The sequence below is a fragment of the Schistocerca nitens genome, chromosome 6, assembly GCF_023898315.1.
Source record: "Schistocerca nitens isolate TAMUIC-IGC-003100 chromosome 6, iqSchNite1.1, whole genome shotgun sequence".
NCBI lineage: Eukaryota > Metazoa > Arthropoda > Insecta > Orthoptera > Acrididae > Schistocerca > Schistocerca nitens.
In genome coordinates, this window is record NC_064619.1 from 620966686 (window position 1) to 620991437 (window position 24752).

General features: G+C 40.3%; 1 protein-coding gene across 3 annotated transcripts in view; it reads left to right on the forward strand.

Annotated features, from left to right (window-relative positions):
* The window catches only part of LOC126262847 (leucine-rich PPR motif-containing protein, mitochondrial), a 165590-nt gene that overhangs the window by 17348 nt on the left and 123490 nt on the right, over positions 1-24752 (forward strand). For all 3 annotated transcript variants that reach the window (XM_049959713.1, XM_049959715.1, XM_049959714.1), the window contains exon 3: positions 19241-19366. In XM_049959713.1, coding sequence (XP_049815670.1) covers positions 19241-19366 — 126 coding nt within the window. The remainder of the gene's footprint in view (positions 1-19240; positions 19367-24752) is intronic.

Sequence of the window (24752 nt, forward strand, 5' to 3'; positions counted from 1 at the left end):
TCTGTGATACGTTTCTCGTCTGACACGGACAGTTGGTTATGGTCATGTTGTGTATAGTTGCATCTTTTCTCCATTTGCTGTTATACTAGTACTTTTTGCCATGTACAAAGAGTGCAAAATATTCATTACTTTTATATTTTAAGTGGACTAATTGTAAGCGGACAGTAGCTAAAATGTAATACAGTTTCTGGTTATTGATTATAGATGACATAGCTGCTGTTCACAAAATTTTTACATTAATCCTCAGAAGTAATAGTCGTAAAATATTGCCAAATGTTGTTCATATTATGTGATATGTATTTGTTGATTAAGATTCGACTATTTTAGTAATGGAAGGTATCTCACAATCTCACATTGCCCTTTTGACAGCTAAACATATTTAATACAGAATGAGATTTTCACTCTGCAGTGGAGTGTGCGCTGATATGAAACTTCTTGGCAGATTAAAGCTGTGTGCCAGACCAAGACTCAAACTCGGGCCTTTGCCTTTCGCAGGCAAGTGCTCTACCATCTGAGCTACGCAAGCATGACTCACGCCCCTTCCTCACAGCTTCAATTCTACCAGTACCTCATCTCCTACCTTCCAAACTTCACAGAAACTCTCTTGGTAGAGCACTTGCCCGCAAAAGGCAAAGGTCCTGAGTTCGAGTCTCGGTCTGGCACACAGTTTTAATCTGCCTGGAAGTTTCATATTTCATTCAGCTTCTCTTTCATTTTCATCTACATCAGTACTATGGAAACCACAGTGAAATGCGTGGTAAGACATGAGGAGAATAAATGGTTTAAATGCCTTTCTGTGAATTGTAATTAGTCTAATCTTGCCTTTGCAATCTCTGTAGGACTGATACATAGGGTACCATAGTGTCTTCTTAGATTCCTCATTTCCAGCTGGTTCTTGAAACTTTGTAAGCAGATGTTCATGTGGTAGTTTGCATCTAATTTCCCGTGTCTGGCAGTTCTGTTTTTTTCCAGCATCTCCATGATGCTCTTCCTTGGATCACACAACTTGTGGCTATTCATGTTACTCATTTTTGTAAGTGTTCATTATCTCCTGTTAGTCATTTGATATGAGTACTACCCACTTGAAAGCTATTCTAGGGTAGGTTGCATTAGTGTTTGTAAGTTATCTCTTTTGTATTTGAATTGAGTTTTCCTAGTATCATATCATTGAACTGAAGCCTGCCACCTGCATACCTACAGTTCAACCTACATAAATTGTTACAGCCAGTATTCGTATAAGCAGATCGATTCCAGTTGCGACACATTGATTTTGTAGCCATAGAGCACTACATACATTTTTCTATTTCGTGAAGTACAAGATTTTGTATTCCTCAACATTTATAGCACTTTGCCATTTTTGTGCTGCTTTGGAATCTTTATCTCTTCATTTCATCCATTCTCTCATTCATCATGTTCTGTAGATCCCATCGAGAATGAGAAACTTCATGGATGTGGAATGAGTCGGATTAGATTATCTTCAGTTTGTTAGTGATGGAGAGGCTGTAGCCATTACAAACTGCAAAAAAAAAAAAAAAAAAAAAAAAAAAAAAAAAAAAAAAAAAAAAAAAAAACACTTTGCCACTTGACCAAGAAACCACTCTCAATCCTGCATCTCAGAATTACAGGGTTTCTAAGCTTCTGTTTTTAAGTAATGTGTCCTAAGCCACAGCTAAACTCTTTCCTGATAAAAATATAAGAATGGTGTATACCACCTCCAATAGAATCCAGTATCAGTACATTCACCATGAGCATTCCCAGAAAGATAAATATGCTGCCTTTGGTGTACACTATGTGGAAAAGTATCTGGACACCTGGCTGAAAATGATTACAAGTTCATGGCACCGTCCATCGATAGTGCTGGAATTCAGTATGATATTGGCCACCCTTAGCCTTGATGGCAGTTTCCACCCTCGCAGGCATAAATTCAATCATGTGCTGGAAGTTTTCTTGGGGAATTTCAGCCCATTCTTCATGAAGTGCTGCACTGAGGAGAGGTATTGGTGTCTGTTGATGAGGCCTGGCACAAAGTCGGTGTTCCAAAACATCCCAAAGGTGTTCTACAGGATTCAGGTCAGGACCCTGTGCAGGCCAGTCTATTACAGGAATGTTGTTGTCGTGTAACCACTCCGCCACAGGCCGTGCATTATGAACAGGTGCTCGATCGTGTTGAAAGATGCAGTCACCATCCTCGAGTTGCTTTTCAGCAGTGGGAAGCAAAGAGGTGCTTAAAACATCAATGTAGGCCCATGCTGTGATAGTGCCATGCAAAACAACAAGGGGTGCAAGCCACATCCATGAAAAACACGACCACACCATAACACTACCGCCTCCTAATTTTACTGTTGGCACTACACACGCTGGCAGATGACGTTCAACGGGCATTCGCCATACCCACACTCTGTCATCGGATTTCCACAGTGTGTACCGTGATTCATCACTCCACACAATGTTTTCCCACTGTTAAATCACTCAATGTTTACACTCCTTACACCAAGCGAGGCATTGTTTGGCATTTACTGGAATGATATGTGGCTTATGAGCAGCCGCTCGACCATGAAATGCAAATTTTCTCACTTCCCGCCTAACTGTCATAGTACTTGCAGTGTATCCTGATGCAGTTTGGAGTTCCTGTATGACAATCTAGATAGATGTCTGCTATTACACATTATGACCCTCTTTAACTGTCAGCAGTCTCTGTCAGTCAACAGACAAGGTTGGCCTGTATGCTCTTGTGCCGTACGTGTCCCTTCACATTTCCATTTCACTATCACATCAGAAACAGTGGATCTAGGGATGTTGAGGAGTGTGGAAATCTCGTGCGTAGACATATGACACAAGTGACACCCAATCACCTGACCACGTTCAAAGTCCGTGAGTTCCGTGCAGCGCCTCATTCTGCTCTCTCATGATGTCAATGACAACTGAGGTTGCTGATATGGAGTACCTTGCAGTAGATGGCAGCACAATATACCTAATATGAATAACATATCTTTTTTGGGGTGTCCGGATACTTCTGATCACACAGAGTATATATATATTTGAGTGCTGTGAATATCAAGCAGCTTATATTGGCCAGAGGGAAAGGACTTTTAAAATTAGGATTCAGGAGCATTTACTCACTACAAAGGTTAAACATTATTCCACCTTTGCCAAGCACCTTAAATCCAGTGGTCATCAGCCACTGACTTCAGAAACTTGAGGGTTTGGCACTATGCTCCCGAACGTAAAAGACTCAATCTGTTTGAAGAGTTTGAAATTGTTAAACATTTATGCGCTAGTAAGGCTTTGTGACTCTGTGATCAGTTATCAAAGAAGAATCATGTTTTCTATGATTACGTGTTTCCCATTTTCAAACAATTTATTAGTTTTTAGCTTCTCTTGCCAGGAAGGTGTCCTGGGGACACTTCCTTCCAAAGTTTCTGCCAATCTGCAACCAGACACCAGCCAGTGGCTGAAGTAGCCACAGGCTGCTGGTAGCAGGGCTTTGCGTTCATCATCTGTACCAGAAACTGATTCAGAGACGTCCTCACAATCATTGAAATCCTCTAAGGACAGGAGAGAAAAGAAAAAGTCCTCAAAGAAAAATGTCATGCTGGTGACCTCCACGCTTTCAGATCCCTCCTATTCCACTCATGTGGCCAAGGTGGAGATTCTGGCAGCCCCTGAGTCCCTGGTTCACACCACACAATGGACCCCAGAACCTGTGTATATTGATACTATAACCCCTCAACCGGTGGCAGCAGGTGACCATAGGTCCTCCTTGGTCCCTTCATGGCCTCACAGTATATCGACAACATTACTCCCCAGTGGAATTGTAGTGGTTTTTCTCACCATCTGGGTGAGCTACGATATTTTTTTAAGCACTTTTGCTGCCTTCTGCATTGCTATTCAGGAGACTTGATTTTCAGCAACATGGATCCCGGCCCTTTGTGTATACCAGGGATATAAGAACCGTGCTACCTATAACAGGGTGTCAGGTGGTATTTGCACTTATGTTCTGGACACAGCCCTTTGTGTATACCAGGGATATAAGAATCGTGCTAGCTATCACAGGGTGTCAGGTGGTATTTGCACTTATGTTCTGGACACAGTATATAGCAAACTGTGCCTCGTACTACACCTTGGGAGGCTGTGGCTGTTTGGGTAAGGGAATTTCAGGATATTACCATCTGCAATGCTTACCTTCCTCCTGATGGTGACGTGGCTCAGAACATACTGTGTGCATTGGTTTCTCAGCTCCCCTCACCTTTTGTAATCTTGGGGGATTTCAATGCCCATAAGCCTTTGTGAGGTGGAACCTTGATCACCAGTCACAGCCAAGACCTCTAAAACTTGGTGGCACAACTTGACCTTTGCCTCTTGAACACTGGTACCCCCACACACTTCATTGTAGTGCACCAAACTTTCCCGGCCATTGACCTTTCCATTTGCAGCAAGTGTCTCCTCCCATCTATCCACTGGAGAGTCCACAATGATCTGTGTGGTAGTAACTACTTCCCAATCTTCCTGTCCCTTCTTCAGCATCACTCCCCAGCACACCTGCCCAGTTAAGCTCTCAACAGTGCTGACTGGAGTGCTTTCACCTCTGCAATTGTTCTCAGCTCCCTGCCACATAGAGATGATGAGACAGTCCAGAATGTAACTACGCCCATTCTTTCCACAGCTGATTTAGTGTACCCCTGTTCCTCAGGCCCGTGTGACAGCAGACCTAGGTGGTCATCAGAAACCACAGAGGCAATTAGAGATCATAGGTGGGCTTTACAATGCTGTAAGTGGCACCCATTGAGGGGGAGCACCTCTTTGCCTTCAAGCAGCTCCGTGCCCAGGTCCGCCATCTAATAAAAAGACGGAAATGAGAATTCTGGGAACAGTATGTTTCAACCATAGGACCACATTTCTCTCCTTCTCAGGTTTGGGTTAAGATCAGGTATCGCTACGAATACCAGAAACCTGCAAATGTGTATGGTGTTATCTTGAATGGTGCTGTCTACACTGACCCAGATGCCATCGCTGATGAGAATTATCAACCTTCCTCTTGGGTTCTTACACAGCGGGTGGAGCAAAACAGTTATCTCTCACTACATGCCACCTGTAACCATACAATACTCCATTCACAGAGAGGGTATATGTCAGTTTCCTAGCCCACTGCCCTGATACAGGCCCAGGGCTGGATTGCATCCACAACCAAATGATCGAGCACTTACAGGGCGTGCAGAATGCCGTGGCCTCTAGACGCACAGACAGCAGGATGTGCGTGGGAAGAGCAGCAGTGGTGAGGGTTACAGGCAGGCGCTGTAGGGGAAATGCCAAGCACTGGAGTGCCATTCTAAACTGTAGCCTACACTCACATATTCTGTAAGTATAAAGTGGGGCTCTCCACATCCACACTTGCGTGGTGGCCATTCAAAAAGATCTACTGTCACCTCTGCTTTAGTTAGTATCAAAAAATAATTTCACCAAAAGTGAAGTGATTTATTTTCGCCTGGCTTGTTAACCATTTGTAAGTTTCAAAGAAGCATCATGAGTGGCAAATTTTGAGTAAAACCTACATTTTCTCTGGTTGCCATACAAAAATTTGCTGCTTTTGCCAAAACACAGTGGAGTTTACACAGGCTCACCTCACTAATATGTTGTGTAGACACAGTTGCAAAAGAATTCCGAAAAAGTGGTTTATATGTTTAATATGTGAGGGACTAAGGAAAAGTAAGATCAGTAGGTTATGAAAAAGCACATTCTTGGCACAAAATAAATGTGTAGTGTCTTCAATTATATTGTTCCAAAACCCATAGCATTTCTTGTTTCATCAGCTATTGATGGTTCATAAAAATTGCATTCTTTCATCGAAAGTGAAATAACATGGTAAATAATGAAATTTTGCATAATAACCTTATCACAAAATACTCTTCTCTTAGCGTGCTGCTATTTGCCAAAATTTCATTTCTGTATCTCAAACCATTTATGAAATATGAGGAATGATGGAATGTTGTAGATAAAACTGGTGTGGCTTGATCACAACTAAGTGTGTTATGTCAGATCAGTTTTCTCAAGATTGGTGGCAGACAGATACCTCCAGCCTAGTCTGAAGAAAAATTCAATATGTTAGCTAAACTTCACACACTGCAAACACAAAATCATAGCAACCCCTGTTTTTTCATTACAAACTTTTTCAGATTTCACGCAGTGTCTTACTTCCATGTAAATATCACAATTACTGTGACCGTTAATGAAATGATGGGCACACCATCATGAAGCTGACATATATATCTATAAGTAAAGCAAAAACGTTGTTTTTTTATCGGATAGTTTCTGTAAAATCATTTTGAGAAAGATTGCAGGGCGTGTGCCTTGATCCTGTCATCACCAACTGGCTGAAAGGTTTCAGACACTTGTTGGCCTCCTCTTCCGAACAAATGAACTCGCCCAGCTTTTTGGTGAAAATTGGTCATTGCACATTGGCCACCGTATCCTGCACTTGCTATACCAGTGGTTTGTCAGCATCATATCCTTGCCATCTTCAACTGCATCTGGAGCAATGGCGAGCTCCCATTACAATGGTGAGAAAGCATCATTGTCCCAGTGCTAAAACCAGGCAAGCACTTTCTAAAGATGACAGTTAACACATAATAAGTCTCACCAGTGGTATCTGTAAGTTGCTTGAGCATATGGTGAGCCGGCAGTTGTGTTGGCTCCTTGAGTTCGGGGTTCTTATGGCTCCGTCCCAGGACAGTTTTCACAAACACTGTTCCACTACTGAGAATCTGATTTGCCTGGAGTCTGCCATCCAAATTGCTTTTGTCCAATTTCCACACCTTCTATCTGTCTTCTGTGACCTGCAAAAGGCCAGTGACATCACATGGCGATACTATATCCATGCTACTTAGCACAAGTGGGGCCTCTGGGGTATGCTCCCAGTTTTTATCCATAAGTTCCTGTCGAACCATACATTCCAGGTTTGAATTGATGCCTCCCACAGTACACATCATATCCAAGGGAATGGGCTCTCATAGGGCTCTGTACTGAGTATTCCCCCCGTTCTAATAGCCATCAATGGTCTAACAGCAGCTGTGGGGTCCTCAGTATCACTCTCCTTCCTGCTGAGGACTTTTGCCTATACTATTGCTCCTCTAGTGTGGGTGTCACTGAGGTGCCATACGAAGCACACAGGTGTGGGCCTTCACCCATGACTTTGGTTTTCAGCTGCCAAAATTCGCGTCATGCACTGCTGACAACATCATACCGTTCACTCACAACCAGAACTTTACCTCAATGACCAATTACTCAGTGTGATGGAGACTTCTTGTTTTTATGGACTGTCCTTAAATTCTCGGCTGACGTGGATTCCCCATCTTCACCAGCCTAAGCAAAAGTGCTGGCTGCACCTTAATACACTTCACTGCCTGAGTAACACCAGCTGGGGTGCAGATCGCACTACCGTTCTGCAGCTTTATAGGGTCCTGATAGAATCCCTTTTTGATGAAGGGAGTCTGGCATACGGTTCAGCATCACCCTCACCATTGCAGATACTGGACCCGATACATCACTGCAGGGTTTGACTTGCGACAGGAGTCTTCCGAACTAGCCCTGTGAACATCTTGCTCGTGGAGGCTAGGGTCCCTCTATTGCGATCAGGCACCAACAACAGCTTATCAGTTATGCTACCCATATTCGCAGCTCCCATAAGCATCCAAGCTACCATCCTTTCTTTCCAAACACAAAAATCCATCACCCGCAATGGCAGCCCAAATCAGGGATTATGATAGCAATTCACATCCAATCCGTCTTCTCTGACCTCCAGTTGTTTCCTCTTTCCTCATGCATCTCTCCTCTGGGGCCGACTCACGTACATCTCCACCGTGCATCCCTCGGCCACATCTTTGTCGTGAGCTATTGGAAGGTCTGAAAGACTTGGTCTCACCCGAGGCCCTCCACTGCCAGTATTTCTCCATCCTTGTTGCTTACCGGGTTTCAGAAGTAATCTATACTGATGGCTCAATGGTTTCTGGTCATGTGGGATTTGCTTGTATTCACACAGGACAAACTGAACTGCGTTCCTTGCTGGATGGAAGTAGTGTTTTCACTGTGGAGTTGGTAGCCATTTCTCATGCTCTTGAGCGTGTGTGTTGCTGCACCAATGGGTCCTTTCTCATCTGCAGATATTCCTTGGGCAGTTTGCAAGCTCCCGACCAGTTTTACATTCACCATCCCTTGGTCACTGTTATCCAGGATTTCCTGTATGCCCTCAAAAAACTGGCTGCCCATTGACCTTCATCTGGACCGTGGGCCACATTGGGATCCCGAGGAATGAACTTGCTGATAGCCAGGCCAAACTGGCTACTCTTGAGATAAGTAATCTGGAAACAGACCTCCAATCGGTATTATGCCATCAAGTTTCACGAATCTGAAATATGGAATGGCTCAACAAACTTTGGATGATAAAGGATGCTACGGATCTATGGAGGTCCTCCAGGGAAATCTCTCGCAAAGACTCTACTGTTCTTTGCTGGCTCCGCATCATCCATACCTGGCTGACTTACAGTCATCTCCTTCATCGTAAGGACCCACCCCGCTGTCATTGCAGTTCCCATTTGATGGTGGTCCACATTTTGCTGGACTGTCCCAACCTAGCTGCCCTGTGGCGGACTCTTAATCTACCCCTGGTGTTAGGAGATGATCCCTCAGTGGCTGATTTAGTCTTACGTCCTAGATGGGGCACCTTGCCTATCTTTCTTTCTCTGTCTCCCTTTTACCACTCTCTTTAAGGGAGGGCCGTGTGACTTTATTGGCCCATTGATTGGTAGGCAGACCACTGTTGGTAGGCAGACCACTGTTGTCTCCTCTGGCCAGACTGGGCTGTGGGCTTGGTGGTCCAGACCAGTCCTCACACTGCCTGCTCTTTTACTCTTCTTGCCCCGTCTTTCATGGCCTGTTAGACTTGTTTATCTTTTGTGTCTTTGTGCTCCTCTTGCTCTGCCTGTGTTGCTGGTCTTTCCTAGGCAATTTCTGAGTTGAGTACCTCTGATAAGTGACAGGGAATGCCAATGTATGTTTCCTCATTTCTGCTCTGCTTTTGAGGGCTTCTGGCTACCTCGTAGATGGGGCACCTTGCCTATCTTTCTTTCTCTGTCTCCCTTTCTTCTTTGTACCCCTTATTTCAGCTTTGTTGACCTTTGGTAGACCTTAGGGTTTTCTTCTCCTGGGTTTTGCATAGTTGGCTGTCTCTGATCTACAGTCATATAGATCTGTCTGTTTGAGGAAAAAGGAACTGATGACCTAGTAGTTTTGCCCTTTTAACCATCCAACCAATGAGCCAACCAACCAATCACTAAAAATGAATTAACTGAGTATGGCATGGTTGCAGCAATTCAAGAAATGTACCCAGAAAGAGCTAATTTATTTTAAAACATCAATTTGTCAGCAGACACTGTGGCTTGAACGGTAAATGATGTTGCCTGGAACTATAGTAACTCAGTTGTCTTGACATTTAGAGTGGTTCTCTTTGGCTCTGGATGTGTCAACAGGTGTTTTAGATACTGCCTAAGGGGTTAATTTTTATTCAAGGGATAAGCTGCTTGACATTCACAGCATTCATGCAATAGCCACAGGAGAAGAAATTCTTAAAGGAGTAGAAAATGCTGTCAGAAAAACAGTCTTCAGTGGAAAAGCTTAAGGTATATCAAACTGATGGTGGCAAAACATGTGGAAAAAAATAGGGGTGTTGTTGCTCTCGTGTTAAAGGCATTAGAAAATGATGGTGTATCATAGACCTTAATCATATATTGCATCTTTCATCAAAGAGTCTTTGTGCGGAAAATGCTTGGATATGTCAGAAGTTTTAAAGCCGGTCATGTCAGCTGTTAACTGTAGGAGATCACATGCCCTCATTCATCAGCAGTTCCTCAACTTTATTGAAGAGACAGAATTAATGACTTACCATATTATACAGCAGTTCGCTGCCTTAGCTGCGGAAAAGTGCTGATGCAATTTTTTTGGGCTCCAAATAACAATCAAAATTTTCTTGAATAAAGGAATCATCGTCTGGCTAAATTACAAAACAATGAGTGGTTATGGAAGTTATCATTTTTTACAAATTTAACTAAACATGTGAATCACTGGAGATAACCAGCTATAACTAATTTTTATATTCATATTACATCCTTTCAACAATTTTTCTCCCTGTCAATCTCAGATGAACAAAAAAAGTTCCGTGCATTTTAATACATGCCAAACATTCAGTCAGCTGCCAGACTCTACTTCTAGTAGATTTCACAATTGAAACTTTGAGTGCCATAAAAATAAATTTTGAGTCTTGTTTTTCAAATTTTGATGCAATTGCAGACAGTATAAATATTTTTCAAAATCATTTTAACGCTATTGTAGAAACTCTTGCCCCAAAATTCAAATGGAAAAGATTGATTTGGAATGTAGTGATTTTTGTAAAGATAAATATTTAAATTAATCATTGCTGGAGTTTTATAGGAGTCTTCCACTCACAAAGTTTGATCAGTTGTGTAAGTTTTCTCGTGACCTTTTTTCCACTTTCGGCACTACTTATCTCTGTGAAAAATGTTCTCCTAAATGAAATATACAAAAAAATATTTACAGAACTAAAATATTTGATGAGCATTTGAAGTTGCCGCTGTTAATGTCTGTTAGCAAACTTGATCCACAACTGCAAACAATTGTAAGTGGGAAGTTACAACTACATATATCTCATTTATCATAATTACAATGCTTAATTTCATTATGTGGATTGTATATGTATGTCACTTAGGTACACTGTAATTAACACCCATTAAGTGAAACACTTTTTTTCCATAGGAAACCACATGAAAAAGGTCAGTGTATTCAAAAAAAAAAAAAAAAAAAAAAACTGCTCAAACAGATTTAGTACAGTATTGTATTTTTTTATTTTTAGTACAGTACATCCTATTTCGGAAGAAAGTTGTCAAAAGATATATGTTTATGCCTTTTGGTAATCAGTCTACTGACTGGTTTAATGCGGCCCGCCATGAATTCCTTTCCTGTGCTAACCTCTTCATCTCAGAGTAGCGCTTGCAACCTACGTCCTCAATTATTTGCTTGACGTATTCCAATCTCTGTCTTCCTCTACAGTTTTTGCCCTATGCCTATGCTTCAAAAATTTGTCAAAAAAAGAGGCATAGCATTATCATTAATTAAATTCATAGCATGCATAATTACTGCCTTATTGGTATTTTTAATGAACTTGTGTTATTTAGCGATGACAAATCGGAACTTTAATTCATGAACAGTTGCAGTGAATTTGCAAGATCATCACGGAAGCCTGAGCAGTGGTACAGGTGATAAGTGCGACGCAAGGCAAATTATGATCAGTACATCTGACTGAATACAGCATTGTCGAAGCTTCTATTTCACAGATTGGTGGTTTATAGGAAAACATGTGATTTAGTATTCATTTATAGTGGCCAAAGAGACCGATCTAGCCCAAAAGATGCTTTTTTTTAATGGTTGTTAAAGACTGACAAAAATATTGCTAAACAGACTCTTTATGGGAAACGTTATTCATTAAGTGAGTCATTTTCTTACAATTTCTTCTACTCATTGTGTGAATCAATTGTTATGGGAGGTGCTCGATAAGAAGGTTCAATAATAATAATAAAGATCATGGGGGGCTTGATACCGTGCATCTCTGACCTGTTACCGTGTGTCGGATTGATGGTGTTTGCAGACCAGTGTTGGCCCGCAGGCTGTAGTTTGGAGACCCTTTCATAGAAGATAGGTTAAAGGAAGGCAAACTAACATTTATAGCATTTGTAGTCTTAGAGAATGATTATGACAATGTTGACTGGAATGCACTCTTTCAAGCTATGAGAGGCAGCAGAGATAAAATACAGGCAATAAAATGTTGTCTGCAATTTGTGCAGTAACCAGACTGCAGTCAGAACAATCAAAGATTTGTAATTGAAGCAGTAATTGAGAAGGAAGTGAGACAGTGCTGTAGATTATGCCTGATGTTATTCATTCTGTGAACTGAAAAAACAATGAAAGAAACCAAGGAAAATTTTATTTGGGATTAAAGTTTAAGGAGAAGAAATAAAAGCTTTTTGGATTGCTGAAATTTGGTTAGGGGGGGGGGGGCAAAGGACTTAGAAGAGAACTGAATGAATTGTGTTTTGTAATGATATTAAAAGGTGAACATCAAGAAAAGTAAAATAAAGGTAATTGAACATAGTTTAAATCAGGCTTGTCTGGAGAATTTGCTTAGAAAATGAGACAGTAAATAGTAGTAGATGAGATTTGCTATTTGGGCAACAAATTAACTGATGATGAGCAAGGTAGGGACAGTATAAAGTGCAGACTACCAATAACAAGAAAAGAAATTCTGAAAAAGAGAATGAATCTACACCTAAATGAAACTTAAATGTTACTGACTCTTTTTCTGAAAGTATTTTTCTGGAGTATAATGTTACGCGGAATTGAAAAGTTGATGGTTTGCATTTCAGACAAGAAGAGAATAGAAGCTTTTGAAATGTAATGCTACAGAATACTGCTGAAAATTAGATGAGGAGATTGAGTAACTAATAAAGAGGTTGTTGTTGTTTTGGTCTTCGGTCTGAAGACTGGTTTGCACAGCTCTCCATGCTACTCTATCCATTGCAGGCCTCTTCATATCCGAATAACTGCTGCAGCCTACAACCTTTCGAATCTGCTTACTGTATTTGTCTCTGGGTCTCCATCCATGATTTTTACCTCCTGCACATCCCACCAGTACTAAATCGGTAATCACTTGATGTCCCAAAATGTGTGTATCCATCAGTCCCGTCTTCCAGTCAGGTTGTGCCACAGATTTCTTTTCTCCCCAGTTCTGTTCACTACCTCCTAACTAGTTATGTGGGCTATCCATTTACTTTCATCATTCTTCTGTAGCTCCACATTTCAGAAGCTTCTACTCTCTTGTCTAATCTGTTTATCGTCGTTTCACTTCCATACATAACTGAACCCCATACAAATATTTTCAGAAAAAGACTTCCTAACACTTAAACCTGTATTTGATGTTAACAAATTTCTCTTCTTCAGAAACCCTCTTCTTGCCATTGCCAGTCTACATTTTACATCCTCTCTACTTGGATCGTGATCGGTTATTTTGCAGCCCAGCAGCATACCTCATCTACTACTTTCTGTGTCTCATTTCCTAATCTAACTCCCAAAGCATCACCTGATTTAATTCAACTACATTCCATTATCCATTATTTTGCTTTCGTTGATGTTTATCTTTTATCTTACTTTTAAGACACTGTCCATTCCGTTCAGTTGCACTTCCAAGTACTTTGCTGTGTCTGACAAAATTACACAAAGTTTTTATTTCATCTTTGTAAACTGTAATTCCAACTCCCAAAGTTTTATTTGGTTCCTTTACTGCTTACTCAATGTACAGATTGAATAAGACAGCCGTGTCTCACTCCCTTCTCAAGCACGCTTCCCTTTCATGTCCCCCAACTGGTTTCTGTACGAGTTATAAATAGCCTTTCACTCGCTGTATTTTACCCCTGTGACCTTCAGAATTTCAAAGAGAGTATTCCAGTCAACATAGTCAAAAGCTTTCTCTAAGTTTACAAATGCTATGAACCTATCTTCTAAGATCAGTTGTGTGTTCCTGCATTTCTCCAGAATCCAGAGTGATTTTCCCCAAGGTCTTCATTCTTCTGTGAAGAATGAAAAGGTACTGAATTGAATTGGGGAAAAGTTTTTGTCAGAACTTGACTAAAAGAAGGGATTGGTTGGTAGGGCACACCTTAATACCTCAAGAAATTGTCAGTTTGGTAATGAAAGGAAAAGGGGGTGGGGATAAATTATTGTAGCAGGAGACAGGGGGCGATTACATATTATGGCGGGAGGCAAGGGATTATTACAGTAAGCAGGTTCAAATGAATGTAGGTTGCAGCAGTTATGCAGAAATGAAGGGACTTAACACAGGATAAACTAGCGTGAAACAATTACGTCGAACCAGCTCCAGACTCGAGACCAAAACAGTAACAACTACTCTGTGTGTTATTCAGCTTTATAACTAATGATCCTTCATGCCATGTAGTTAATAGAACTTTTCAATCCATGAATCTAGATATTTATGTAATTTTAGAAAGAACAGCTAATGATGATCGTTTTTGTTGTCTTATTTCATAATGTATGTTTTTTTGTTGAGTATCTTCACAGCAGTGTACCTATTGCTGTTCTAAACCGTAGACAAGAAGGCAAAATCTGCATGAAAATTATTTTTATGTCTTGTATTGTGACTGCATAAAGCATAGTTCATCAAAATCAATTTTTGTTATGAGGATGAAAAAGCGGAAGAAAACAAATGTTAATGTACTTGAAAGTGATTGTGAGATTGCAAGATAATGAAAAAAAGATCTTGCAAGATGTTCAGTTATCTGCTTTATACAATATTCTGACTGCTCATTTATGATGAATAAAAAGTTTATCTACTCTAGGTGTATTGCCCCTGAAGGTAATACAGCTGGTATGAGTAGGTCATTATTGCTTATTGGAGATGGCATAATTATGAGTCATTGTGAGATTAAAAATTAGACTGCTTGCTGTGAACTGCTTGTCTGCCTGCTCAGTTATCATATGATCTGTGTTGGCTGAGGTCGAGTTGGAGACGTTCATTTATATACTTGCCATCAGCAAGCATTGCAGTTTCTGAACCATGCTTTAAAGTCGTTGTAAGAAATAGGAGTCAGTCTGGTATCGATCATTGTCACTCCTCATATGTAATATTTCCCGATTTCATGCCTGTGACAGTCTTTGAATGGAACTTACTGATTTCTGATATGAAAGTGAGACTCTGTCCATGCAAGAGGTATGTCATTAATACCATAACAGTTTAATTTGCCAAGTAAAGTTTTGTTATCCACATTATCACTGTCGTTGGCGAGGTCACAGAATATACCAAGAGAATAATTTTTGGTCAGATGTTTGAGCAGAATGAAAACAAAGTCTCTGGAAATCATATGATGGGTTTTCATCTGAATTTTCATAAGTGTTATATTGATCAACTGCTGCTATCTATGTAAATGAAATGTCAAAAAGTTCGTCTCTTCAAGGCATAGCTATTTTGTTCGTAAAAAGTTAAATTGGTGTAGCAATTCTGGAATTCTTTCTTTCATGTTGAAAAAATAAAACAGATGTCAAATTAATGTATAAACTGTAACTCCTATGCTTTCTATTGGTCTGTATACTGTTAATAATAATAGAATCCAATCAATATTTAATGTTTTTTGAGCAAAACCTGAAAATAAAAATTAAATTTGGAAAAAAGAGTCAAGTGAAATGATTTGTCTAAAAATAAGAAATAGAATGGATTAGGGAAATTCTGATATGTTTCACTTGCTGTACACAATTTTGAGCATCATTCAGAAGCACATCATCTATTTTAGTTCTTACTTTTAGACAAATCATCTCACAAAATATTTGAAACACTCTTTTTTTCCTTCAAAAAATATATGACTTTATTGAGAATCAATTACAAAAGCCAAACTGAGGTGCTGTTAATAAGTTCTGCTCAGTTATACGATTTGGGCCAGATTATCAAACATGTTTAAAAAGATTCAAAGATGATGTTTAGGTTTCTAATTAGACGTAGTTTTCTTATCTCAGATTTTGTAGGCGGGTGCTTCTAGAGCATATTTAAGTCTGTCAGGAAATATTTCCAAATTAATTAATTCATTCATTCATTGATTACAAAGATAGCTTAAGTTTAAGCCTATGGAGTCAGCATAAAATTTTATTATTGGTGTTTTTAACTATCATAGTCACCTGAATTGCTCCTTTTTAGTGAGCTGATGAATTTTGTAGTCTCCTTAGGGGTTGTATTTTTTAAATTAGTTTCTGCAAAAGTAAATCTACGCATCTCTATTTGGTTGTAGATTAGTGGCTGCAATGCATGCTGCCACTGTGAGGAATTAAACACAGTTTGAAAGTGTCAGCATATCTGCCAGAGATTTTTTGTGGGAGTTCATTTTCGTTGTATCTATCTTTCTTTCATTCTTCTTGTGCAGTAGTAATTTCTACTGTAAACAACGGAGCTGTGCACCTAAAGTAAATGAAGTATTTATTTAGCAGAAGTGAGCAGTAGAAAGTCCTATATTATGTAAACTAGGTGACTGCATGTTTTGCTGAGTCCTCCATAAGGATCTTGGAATTTTCATACCTACACTCACTTCTCTGTGCACATTTACTCCTCATTTCATTTTGTTGTTGTAGTAAAATTCAATTTCAAGTGAACGATGATTTGCACAATCTCACAAGACACAAAAATAACTTTAATGTAGACTTTGCTTCTTTATTTATGCTTTGATATGGAGACATGAACTCTGGTGCAAAGGTATTCAACAAGCTGTCATCTTTTATATAGCAAGAAACTGGGAATACCCACCAATTAAAAAAAATTAAAACATTTACTCATTAGTAACTTGTTTCTACAAAATTTACCATTTATCTGTACTCAAGAACTGAACATTTCTGTTCACTATATGGCAAGTAACACTGTTCATTATAAAGCTACACAACACATAGAGGGGGATTGCAAATAAACCTAAACTGAATTGAATTGCAAAAGAGGTAGGTAATTATATTCCTTGAAAACTACCATTGTAATCAAGTATGAGGGCAGTTCAATAAGTAATGAAACACATTTTTTTTCTCGGCCAATTTTGGTTGAAAAAAACCGGAAATTTCTTGTGGAATATTTTCAAACATTCCCACTTCGTCTCGTATAGTTTCATTGACTTCCGACAGGTGGCAGCGCTGTACGGAGCTGTTAAAATGGCGTCTGTAACGGATGTGCGTTGCAAACAACGGGCAGTGATCGAGTTTCTTTTGGCGGAAAACCAGGGCATCTCAGATATTCATAGGCGCTTGCAGAATGTCTACGGTGATCTGGCAGTGGACAAAAGCACGGTGAGTCGTTGGGCAAAGCGTGTGTCATCATCGCCGCAAGGTCAAGCAAGACTGTCTGATCTCCCGCGTGCGGGCCGGCCGTGCACAGCTGTGACTCCTGCAATGGCGGAGCGTGCGAACACACTCGTTCGAGATGATCGACGGATCACCATCAAACAACTCAGTGCTCAACTTGACATCTCTGTTGGTAGTGCTGTCACAATTGTTCACCAGTTGGGATATTCAAAGGTTTGTTCCCGCTGGGTCCCTCGTTGTCTAACTGAACACCATAAAGAGCAAAGGAGAACCATCTGTGCGGAATTGCTTGCTCGTCATGTGGCTGAGGTTGACAATTTCTTGTCAAAGATTGTTACAGGCGATGAAACATGGGTTCATCACTTCGAACCTGAAACAAAACGGCAATCAATGGAGTGGCGCCACACCCACTCCCCTACCAAGAAAAAGTTTAAAGCCATACCCTCAGACGGTAAAGTCATGGTTACAGTCTTCTGGGACGCTGAAGGGGTTATTCTGTTCGGTGTCCTTCCCCATGGTCAAACGATCAACTCTGAAGTGTATTGTGCTACTCTTCAGAAATTGAAGAAATGACTTCAGCGTGTCCGTAGGCACAAAAATCAGAACGAACTGCTCCTTCTTCATGACAACGCAAGACCTCACACAAGTCTTCGCACCCGAGAGGAGCTCACAAAATTTCAGTGGACTGTTCTTCCTCATGCACCCTACAGCCCCGATCTCGCACCGTCGGATTTCCATATGTTTGGCCCAATGAAGGACGCAATCCGTGGGAGGCACTACGCGGATGATGAAGAAGTTATTGATGCAGTACAACGTTGGCTCCGACATCGACCAGTGGAATGGTACCGTGCAGGCATACAGGCCCTCATTTCAAGGTGGCATAAGGCCGTAGCATTGAACGGAGATTACGTTGAAAAATAGTGTTGTGTAGCTAAAAGATTGGGGAATAACCTGGTGTATTTCAATGCTGAATAAAACAACCCCTGTTTCAGAAAAAAAATGTGTTGCATTACTTATTGAACTGCCCTCGTAAATACAGAGCTATTCAGAAAGTAAGTTCTGATCAGCCACGAAATGGAAATCACTGTGAAAATCAGAACTGTTTTATGTGCAGTAGTTAGCTACACTTTTCAGCTACTTCTCTACATAATCACCACTCCAGCTTAGACATTTGTCATAGTGTTGTACCAACTTTCCATAACCTTTATCATAGAAGACAGCCACTAGTGCTTTCCACCACTTCTCTGTGCTGGTCTGAAGCCTGTTAAAATGTAGTCTTCATAGCCAGTGGTTCATGTGAACAGAGGGGAAACTCAGGACAAGACAATTCCGGGCTGTGTTGTGGGTGATCAAACACTTCTCTCGGAAATGCTGCAGGAGCATCTTCATTGCCCATGCAGATTGTGGCCACAAATTGTCACGAAGAACAAAATGCATGACAGTTATGAGTGGGTTGCACGGCATGAGGCGAAATCTCTCACCAGGCCCTCATCTTTCGACGCTCACCGTGCGCTCAGAATTGAAAAGAGTGATGCGCCGCAATCAACGGGCATACTAGAGAAACTACCCAGTACATTCATGCAAAATTTCATCGTATTTCTGCACTGGTTTCCATTTCGCGACCGACCATAACTTACTTTCCAAGTAGCCCTTGTATTAAGCTACCAATACAAGTTAGACAGCAACTGTTTCATATAACTGAGGAAGCAGCAGTCACCTGCCCCCAGCCCCTTCCACACTCCACTCTCCCTAGAGGAGAACCTCTCTTTCTAACTTTAAGCTAGCATAAGTGCCATTAATGGTAAGTAATATGGTGGTAAGTTGTTATTAATACAGCTAACATACCAAGATTTCTTGATTTTCTTATTTTTGGTAATGTGTACCTGTCATTTGTTTCACATCGCTAGGAGTTGTTCTTGGTAGGATCTACAAAACGTGTATGAATTAACTGGAAAAAAAAACACACACACACATTCTTGCTTCGCTATATATATTATACAAAATAGGTTAAAATATGGCTTTGAATGCAAATGTTTTTGCTAATTATTTCGAGTTTTATGTAACTAACACTGTAGACTGATTTCCTAGAAGCTACATCGTATGTTTTGGTTGTAATTTGCTTGCTTCCATATACACTCCACACAAGGCTTCAGCTGTAAGCCCATTGCAGCTAAAGTCAATTATTTCATTTATATATTGCATGAACTTCATTAACAAAATCAAATGTTGCATAAATGATGTTCGCAGTTGTCAGTGGTCATTGTGGTTCTATGTTCTTCTTTTGTAGGACATCCCCTTGATGATCAAACTTGGCTCCTTTTATTGAGGTGTTGTGGGAGCTTGCTGCCTGATGAAGTTCCTTCAGCACGAGTGAAACTTGCTGACAGGGTGTGGAAATTACTGAAACACTCAGGTAATGTGTGTGCAGAGTGCTTTGGATAAATGAACTGAGGAGTTTACACAAATAGAAGGGTTAGATGAGATGAAGAAATGAATTTATCAGGTAAAAGGGATCACTGCAGAGATATATAATCATATCTCATTGTTATTGAATTCAAGATATAAGATAAAAAAGTACTCACACTCCAATCATCCATAGTGTTGAGAAAATGTAGCTGCATGTATGTGCTCAGAAAAAAAGCTATCTTGAAGTGTAACTTTACTGACCCAGTTCTTGTTTATGTGGGTATATATTGCTCAACATTTCTGCTATATAGGGAGCAATTATCTTCTCTCGCTTTTTTTTTTTCAGTAAACTAAAAAAAGACACTTTTTAGTCACAAGTGATAAATAAACCCAATTGCAAAGTACTTAGCTGAGGAGGCTATCAAATAACATTTCCAATATTGTCCTTAGGGTGCTTACAATGCTTTAGTGAGCACATTTGTGGTGAGTGCAGCATCCTGAGCCATGGTCAGTTTGAGAACATTATTCGACACAAGGGACTTATTGTTTTGCATTCTGCTCTTTTTCCTTGTACACTTTCACCAATGTTAGTTTCCACTACTAATTGTACTATGGTACACACTGTATATAAATATTGCTCTTCGGCATCCTTGCATGCCTCTCAGCTTGGCACCTCAAATGGCTGCTACTAATTGTGATGCGTTCTGTATAGAAATCCTATATATTGGGCACCTCTGGCAACCCTCTCAGCTTGGTGCCCCAAGTGCTGGCTTGTCACTTGCGCCTTAAACTGGCACTACCTAGAGCTATAGCAGATTTCTTCTTATGACCTGGTGCAGTTACGATCCCTCATCTCCTCTCTGAATATCTTTCACCTCTTAGCTCATAAACCTTGGTGGCTTCTATGATGTGGACTGAGCTTCCTTGCAGATTCCAATTTTGGTCACCCCCCTTATGTCCTTTCTTGGCTAACAGAGTATTACCCCATTAATAACTTTCACCTTCCAATCTTCAAAATTTTCTCAGTAGTGCACATTGTATGGGGAAGTTCACCCAATGTGACATGCATCCCACCTGGTGTACAGTTCCATCTTATTAAAACATTTGTATTAGATTGCTTTCTTGTCTGTCTGTTAGATACAAATTTCCTGATGAGATAGAGACTTGAAATATTAGATGCGGCCCTGAATTGGATGACAGTGCAATATTAACTCACTTTCTTGTCATTCTGTTCAGTAGGGGTTGGGTGGGGGTGAGAAGGATTGGTAACGCCCTGCAGGACTGATGTGTTGTGTGGGTGGTATCGAAATGCATTCTGGGTGGTATGCGAGTGGATGGGTTCAGCAGAGCTGAGAGAAAAGGGACGGGGTGGGAGTGGGGGTGGGGGGTAGGAGATTTGTGCAATATATGTCACACACGCATGTGCGGATGAAGCCATGGGTAAAAAGCTAGTGTATATGTAGTTGTTTGTATGATGAAAATGTAATCTCATGAAAATGTTTAAAATCCTTGAGAAATTTCACACTCACGAGACTAAAAAGCAGAAAATAATTGAAACTTCCTGGCAGATTAAAACTATGTGCCCGACCGAGACTCGAACTCGGGACCTTTGCCTTTCGCGGGCAAGTGCTCTACCATCTGAGCTACCGAAGCACGACTCACGCCCGTATACACAGCTTTACTTCTGCCGGTATCTCGTCTCCTACCTTCCAAATCTGCCAGGAAGTTTCATATCAGTGCACACTCCGCTGCAGAGTGAAAATATCATTCAGAAAATAATTATTTCAATAAAAATAAATTTTTAATACAACTTGTTTGTAAATTGGACTAAAAAGTATAAAATAATTTCTCCTGTTGTTGTTGTTGTGGTCTTCAGTCCAGAGATTCGTTTGATGCAGCTCTCCTTACTACTGTATCCTGTGCAAGCTTCTTCATCTCCAAATAACTACTGCGACCTACATCCTTCTGAATCTGCTTAGCGTATTCATCTCTTGGTCTCCCTCTACTACTTTTAACTTCCACGCTTCCCACCAGTACTAAGTTGGTGATCCCTTGATGACTCACAATGTGTCCTACCAACGGATCCCCTCTTCTAGTCAAGTTGTGCCACAAATTCTTCTTCTCCCAAGTTCTAATTAGTACCTCCTCATTAGTTATGTGATCTACCCATTAATCTTCAACATTCTTCTGTAGCCCCACATTTTGAAAACTTCTATTGTCTTCTTGTCTAACCTATTTATTGTCAAAGTTTCACTTCCATACATGGGTACACTCCAGACAAATGCTTTCAGAAAGGACTGCCTTACACTGAAATCTATATTCGATGTTAACAAATTTCTCTTCTTCAGAAACACTTTCCTTTCCATTGCCAGTCTAAATTTTATATCCTCTCTACTTCGACCATGATCGGTTATTTTGCTCCCCAAATATCAAAACTCATCTACTTTAAGTGTCTCATTTCCTAATCTAATTCCCTCAGCATCACCTGATTTAATTCGACTACATTCCATTATCCTCATTTTGCTTTTGTTGATGTTTGTCTTATATCCTCCTTTCAAGACACTGTCCATTCCGTTCAGCTGCTCTTCCAGGTCCTTTTCTGTCTTTGACAGAATTACAATGTCGTCGGCAAACCTCAAAGTTTTTATTTCTTCTCCATGGATTTTAATTCCTTCTCCAAATTTTTCTTTTGTTTCGTTTACTGCTTGCTCAATATACAGATTAAATAACATTGGGGATAGGCTCACTCCCTTCCCAACTGCTGCTTCCCTTTCATGCCTCTGGTCTCTTAAAGCTGCTGTCTGGTATCTTCACAAATTTTCAAGACCCTTTTTCTCCCTGTATTTGATTCCTGCCACCTTCAAAATTTGAAAGATAGTATTCCAGTCAACATTGTCAAAAGCTTTCTCTAAGCCTACAAATGCTAGAAACATAGGTTTGCCTTTCCTTAATCTATCTTCTAAGATAAGTCATAGGGCCAGTATTGCCTCACATGTTCCAATATTTCTACGGAATCCAAACTCATTTTTCCCAAGGTTGGCTTCTACTAGTTTTTCCATTTGTCTGTAAAGAATTCATATTAGTATTTTACAGCCTCGACTTAGTAAGCTGGTAGTTTGGTAATTTTAACACCTGTCAACAGCTGCTTTCTTTGGGATTGGAATTATTACATTCTTCTTTAAGTCTGAGGGTATTTCGCCTGTCTCATACATCTTGCTCACCAAACAGAAGAGTTTTGCCATGGCTCGCTCTCCCAAGGCTATTAATAGTTTTAATGGAATGTTGTCTACTCCCAGGGTTTTCTTTCAACTTTTAATACATGTGGTTCTCTTGTCACCAAAGGTCACTTTAATTTTCCTGTAGCCAGTATCTATCTTACCCCTAGTGATTTATGCCTCTACATTCTTACATTTGTCCTCTATCCATCACTGCTTAGCCATTTTGCACTTCCTGTCGATTTCATTTTTGTGACATTTATTTTCCTTTTTGCCTGCTTCATTTACTGCAGTTTTATATTTTCTCCTTCCGTATTTAAATTCAGTATCTCTTCTGTTACCCAAGGATTTCTACTAGCCCTCATCTTTTTACCGACTTGATCTTCTGCTGCCTTCACTATTTCATCTCTCAAAGCTACCCATTCTTCTTCTACTTTATTTCTTTCCCCCGTTCTTGTCAGTTGTTCCCTAATGCTCTCCGAAACTCTCTAAAACCTCTGGTTCTTTCAGTTTATCTAGGTCCCATTTCCTTAAATTCCCACCTTTTTGCAGTTTCTTCAGTTTAAATCTACAGTTCATAACCAATAAATTGTGGTCAGAATCCACATCTGCTCCTACAAATGTCTTACAGTTTGAAACCAGGCCTCTTCCATGTATACAACCTTCTTTCATGATTCTTAAACAAAGTGTTGGCTATGATTAAGTTATGCTCTATGCAAAATTCCACCAGGTGGCTTCCTCTTTCATTTCTTACGCCCATTCCATATTCTCTTACTACTTTTCCTTCTTTTCCTCTTCCTACTATTGAATTCCAGTCCCCCATAACTATTAAATTTTAGTCTCCCTTCACTATCTGAATAATTTCTTTTATCGCATCTTACATTTCTTCAATCTCTTCATCATCTGCGGAGGTAGCTGTCATATAAACTTGTACTACTGTGATAGGTGTGGGCTTCGTGTTTATCTTTGCTACAATAATGCATTCACTATGCTGTTCATAGTAGCTTACCCGAGCTCCTATTTTTTTGTTCATTATTAAACCTACTCCTGCATTTGATTTTGTATTTATAACCCTGTATTCACATGACCAGAAGTCTTGTTCCCCCTGCCACCGAACTTCACTAATTCTCACTATATCTAACTTCAACCTATCTGTTTCCTTTTTTAAATTTTCTAACCTACCTGCCCAATCTGACATTCCACACTCCGATCCATGGAATGCCAGTTTTCTTTTTCCTGATAACGATGTCCTCTTGAGTAATCCCGCCCAGAGATCCGAATGGGGGACTGTTTTACCTCTGTAATATTTTACCCAAGAGGACACCATCATCATTTATCCAGTGAAGCTGCATGCCCTCAGGAAAAATTACAGCTGTAGTTTCCTCTTGCATTCAGCTGTTCACAGTACCAGCACATCAAGGCCGTTTTGGTTGATGTTACAAGGTCAGATCAGTCAGTCATCCAAACTGTTGCCCCTGCAACTACTGAATAGGCTGCAGCCCCTCTTCAGGAACCACACCTCTGTCTGGCCACTCAATAGATACCCCTCCATTGTGGTTGCACCTATGGTATGGCTATCTGTATCGCTGAGGCATATCTACATGCAATAGACAATTTAAACTATAACAGATTGTGGACAAAAATCGTACAGGCAGACAATCTCTTAGATACATAAAAACCACCATTTTTTTCTTTAATCATTGAAGCCATGCGGGGAGCCAGACAGACAAAGCCCTGTGGCACTTACAAGAGAGAGGGGGGGGGGGGGGGGGGGGGGGGGGAAGACACCGAAACATAGACAGCTTATCATCTCAAAACAACAACAAAATTTCTACTTTTAAGAATGAAAGCAAAACACAAAAACAGAAAATACTTGTTGTCTGCACATTAGAAGCTGTGTGGAGTACCATTGTCCTCTCACTGATGCACACTATTGCCCAGTCATTTAATGTGATGTGCTAGTAACTTTATTATCTATAAAAATAATGAAAGAAAATAATTGGAACTTACAGTTATCACAATACTCTTTCCTTAATTAAAATAAGATGAGATAAAGACTTTAAATTTTAGACACAGCCGTGAATTGGATGACAGTGCAATATTAACTCACTTTCTTGTCATTCTGTTCAGTAGGGGTTGGGTGGGGGTGAGAAGGATTGGTAAAGCCCTGCAGGACCG